The sequence below is a fragment of the Rhinopithecus bieti genome, unplaced genomic scaffold (assembly GCF_001698545.2).
Source record: "Rhinopithecus bieti isolate Rb0 unplaced genomic scaffold, ASM169854v2 scaffold_23898, whole genome shotgun sequence".
NCBI classification, from domain to species: domain Eukaryota; kingdom Metazoa; phylum Chordata; class Mammalia; order Primates; family Cercopithecidae; genus Rhinopithecus; species Rhinopithecus bieti.
In genome coordinates this window covers 1,162,887-1,167,325 of record NW_016811065.1, presented here as the reverse complement: position 1 = coordinate 1,167,325, position 4,439 = coordinate 1,162,887, and the positions used below count along the sequence as shown (strand labels likewise).

Genomic DNA, 4,439 nt, shown 5'->3' with positions numbered 1-4,439 from the left:
AAAAAAAAAAAAAAGATAGAGCATTGTCTTACTCATCTTTAAGTTTCTCAGAGCCCAAATAGTGTCTGGAACCTAGTAGGTGCTCATCAAAAGTATTGAATTTACAGGATTGAATGGTGACATCAATGAATAATTGAAGCTTCCTTAAGTTGATAACCGACTCAGTGGCATCATTGTTCATTTAATTGGACTTACTTATTTCCCACCACACTACATATTTCCGTATGAAATATATATAGCTCGTTGTATTGCAAGATTTAACTAGAAGAAAGAGTTCATGTTTGCTTTGTCCATGGAGGTTTAACAGGAATGAATTGCTAAACTGTGGAAAATGTTTTAACCAAATGCATCTTATCCTGTAGGAAACAAGCTATATTGAAGACAACGCCAATAAAAATGGTGCCATATCACTGATCTTCTCACTCAAAGAAGAAGTTGGTGCATTGGCCAAAGTATTGCGCTTATTTGAGGTCAGTGCTGCATTTATGTTTGTCTTGGATAATGTCGTAGCAAACTTCCATGTTATTTTCTAGTTAGATGCAATGAAAAGAACACAGGATCTGGAACAGGCAGATTTGAATTTCAGCTCAGGTTCTTACATTAACCAACTGTGTGACCTTAGCTAAGTCATTCAATCTCTCTGAGCTTCAGTTTTTCCATTCATAATATAGTGCTGATAATATGTGCCTTGTCAGCTTCAACAGGAACTTTGTGATGAAATAATGTGTTTTGTAAAATGCCTAATCACATGTGTGATTAACTATAATCATATGTGACACATGTGATTACATTTCACATAACATGTAATCACATGTGTCACATATGATTACAGTTAAAGACTAGACAAAAACGAGAAATAAATATTAATTGTTTTATTGGCTAAATTGATATTGATTGTCTTCTATGTGTAGGTGTAAAATAATATGCAAGACACCGTTCCTTTCTTCAAGCAGCTTAACCCAAAACTATGTTTTAGAAAATAGCTAACGTTCTTCAAGACATTGGTAAATGTTTTATGATTAAAGTGGTTCCATAATTAATAAACTTGGGAAACTTGGGCATATTATTTTACCTGATTTCTTTATTATAGGACTTTTAGAGTCTCTAAAACTAATTATACTAAGTCGTTTAAAGAGAGAAATGTATGTATTATTTTCCAAACTTACTTGACTGTGGATGCTTTTTTATTTTAAGAACATTTATTAACATCTCGGAACAGAGTTCAGGAAATATTGATTTGGGTGTTTGCTGAGCAGCCAAACTTCACAGAACTCCAAATAGGTTTCCTCATCCAGATTCCTCCCGAGTACTATGCTAATATTTTTGCTGGGATTCTGTCCCACCTGAAAATGCATTGCTTTATACTGAGATTCCTGTGACCTCTCTAGCTGATTGGGAGGCAGGGGTAGCACATTGGTCAGGGTTGTGCACATAGTTAGTGCTCAGTGTGTTTGGGCATGCAATCAACAAATCGTTTTGTGGCATAACTGGATATGATTAGATATCTTGTGAAAACCTATGATGTTCTCAGCACTATGGGTGGGGAGGAAGATGGGGGATACACAGAAATTGTAAGGAAGAAAAACTGCCTCCTTTAGGATCTATATCAGGGGAAGCAAATATTCTGAGTAGCTGGGGAGGGAAGGCAGAGCATGAGAAGTTATCTCAGTAAAAGGTAACTTTATAGACATGATCTTATTCAGTCTTATGAAAATAACATGAGGTAGGAGCTATTTCTGCTCCCATTTTTCAGAGATAGAAACCGAGGCTTAGAGGGGTTAGGTAAATGTACCCAAGGTCAAACAGCTAGTAAATACTGAAGACATCATTTAAACCCAGGCATTCTGACTCCAGAACCTACAGACACTCTTAACTGCTATTCAGTACTGCCCCAGACAGAATGGGCTTCATAGTTTGCAAGGCCCAGTGCAAAATGAAAACGTGGGGTCTCTTCCTCAGTAACAGGAAACAACGCTGTTAAAAGTAGTAAAATATATAACTTTGTCCTGTCTTCTGCAGTCTCTCTCATGTCCTGTTATGGTGTTTCTGATTTGCCATTTAGTTGTGCTCTCCTTCCCTGGGCACAGTGGCCCTCTAACTGCTGGGTTCCCTCTCCAGCCAGGGCTGGGCTGACAGTTAAGCCTCTACCAAGGATGGGGAAATCCATGTTTCATTTCCGTGGGCCTGCAGTACCAACCCACAGTGACAAGCTATCCCCCAAGATATTGTAACCTCTGGATGGAGAATGGAAACAAAGCTTGCCTAAAGCCAAACCACCCGCCAAATCCCCTGCCAGATCTCTTAGGATTGGGGGAGAGTGGCAGCTGAATATGAGCTTCCCCGCAAAGGCCATGCCTCCTGGTCATGACTCTGGGCAAAGGGCAGTAGTGGTGGTGAGGTAAGACCAGGGAGGGGAAGGCTGTGTGGGCCCAGAGGTCTAACAAGCTTGAAAGCAAGCCCTTAGAACCATGGCTGAGAAGGTAAGGAGAGGGCAAATGGTGTGATTACACATGAGCTGAGTCTCCAAATACCCAGCATGTGCGTCATTGTCCCATTGGACTTTGCTTATCAAACACAAATTCAAAAGTTGTTATTAAGAATTTCAACTCACGCCTGTAATCCCAGCACTTCGGGAGGCCGAGGCAGGCGGATCACAAGGTCAGGAGATCGAGACCATCCTGGCTAACATGGTGAAACCCCGTCTCTACCAAAAATACAAAAAATTAGCTGGGCATGATGGTGGGCACCTGTAGTCCCAGCTACTCAGGAGGCTGAGGCAGGAGAATGGAGTGAACCGGGGAGGTGGAGCTTGCAGTGAGCCCAGATCGCGCCACTGCACTCCAGCCTGGACTACAGAGTGAGACTCTGTCTCAAAAAAATACAAAAACAAAACAAATTTCAAGAAGGTTGCAAAGAACATGAAGAATGTGAAACCCCAAGTGTGATTCATGTGGGATGACACTGGTTGCACATCCCAGAAGCTGGCCCTGACCTCACACCTCTTTTATGAAGCTTTCCTTGAATTAATTACGATCTTCTCAGTGTTCCCAAAGCACTTCTTATGTTTAACTGCAGCACTTCCTTGTTTGCTCAGTGGGTACATTTATGTCTAGCCCTGAGGATGGTTTCTTCAAGAAGGGAACCTTGAGTCATGTTTATATCCTCAACAGAACCTGAGTTTTATATACGTTGTGTTCAATTAAGAATGAAATTCAATCTAAAGAAAATTTTTTTAACTTAATAAATTTTTTAAGTTAAAAAATGTTTTCAAAGTATCTTTTCACTTTTTGAACCAATTATTATTATTATTATTATTATTTTTGAGACAGGGTCTTACTCTGTCACCCAGGCTGGAGTGCAGTGGTGCGATCTAACTCACTGCAACCTCCGCCTCCCAGGTTCAAGCGATTCTCATGCATCAGCCTCCCGAGTAGCTGGGACTACAGGCACATCATGCCCAGCTAATTTTTATAATTTCAGTAGAGACAGGGTTTCACCATGTTGCCCAACCTGATCTGGAACTCCTGGACTCGAGTCATCTGCCTGCCTTGGCCTCTGAAAGTGCTGGGATTACAGGCATGAGCTACCAGGCCTGGCCAGAGCTGATTAATTTTTACCCTGAGTTTTTAAATATAACTAAATCTTGTGATTGAGTATATGAATAAGTAGAGAAAAGAGATCTCCTATTTAGAATTCCAAACAATTTAAGTAGTGAGTTTTATAGTGACTTTTTTTCCCAAAAGTACCACATGGAAGGGGGAGAAAAGTCTCTTTACAGTGGTGAAATGTGACAAAGACACCTCAGCCATGTGACCAAAATCAACATTATTCAAAAAGAAACTGAATATTAAAACAAAACTTTCCTTAATAGTAAAAAAAAAATAAAATAAAATTAACATAATCAGTGATGTCGTGTTGATAGTATGAATTCTTGGTAGGATGAAAATGGCACATTACCCCTGTGGTCTTCCTCTCCACAATCCATAACCTCCGTCTAACCATGAGAGAAAAAAATCAAATGAATCCTAATGAGGAATATTATCCAAAATACATGACCATTACTCCTGAAAACTCTCAGGGTCATCAAAAACAAGTACTGTCTGGGCAATTTTCACAGCCAAGAGGAGCCTAAAGAGGCATGAAGACTCGAGCCAGGCATGGTGGCTCATGCCTGTAATCCCAGCATTTTGAGAGGCCGAGGCGGGCATATCACCTGAGGTCAGGAGTTTAAGACCAGCCTGGCCAACATGGTGAAACCCCGCCTTCACTAAAAACACAAAAAATTAGCTGGGCGTGGTGGTGGGCACCTGTAATCCCAGCTACTTGGGAGGCTGAGGCAGGAGTATTGCTTGAACCAGGGGGGCAGAGGTTGCAGAAAGCCGAGATTGCACCATTGCCCTCCAGCCTGGCAACAAGAGTGAAACTCTGTCTCAAAAAAA

At 40.9% G+C, this 4,439-nt stretch overlaps 1 protein-coding gene across 1 annotated transcript in view; it reads left to right on the top strand.

Annotated features, from left to right (window-relative positions):
* Nucleotides 1-4,439, top strand: part of PAH (phenylalanine hydroxylase) — a 73,880-nt gene that overhangs the window by 5,271 nt on the left and 64,170 nt on the right. The window contains exon 2 of the mRNA XM_017893446.1: nt 363-470. Coding sequence (XP_017748935.1) covers nt 363-470 — 108 coding nt within the window. The remainder of the gene's footprint in view (nt 1-362; nt 471-4,439) is intronic.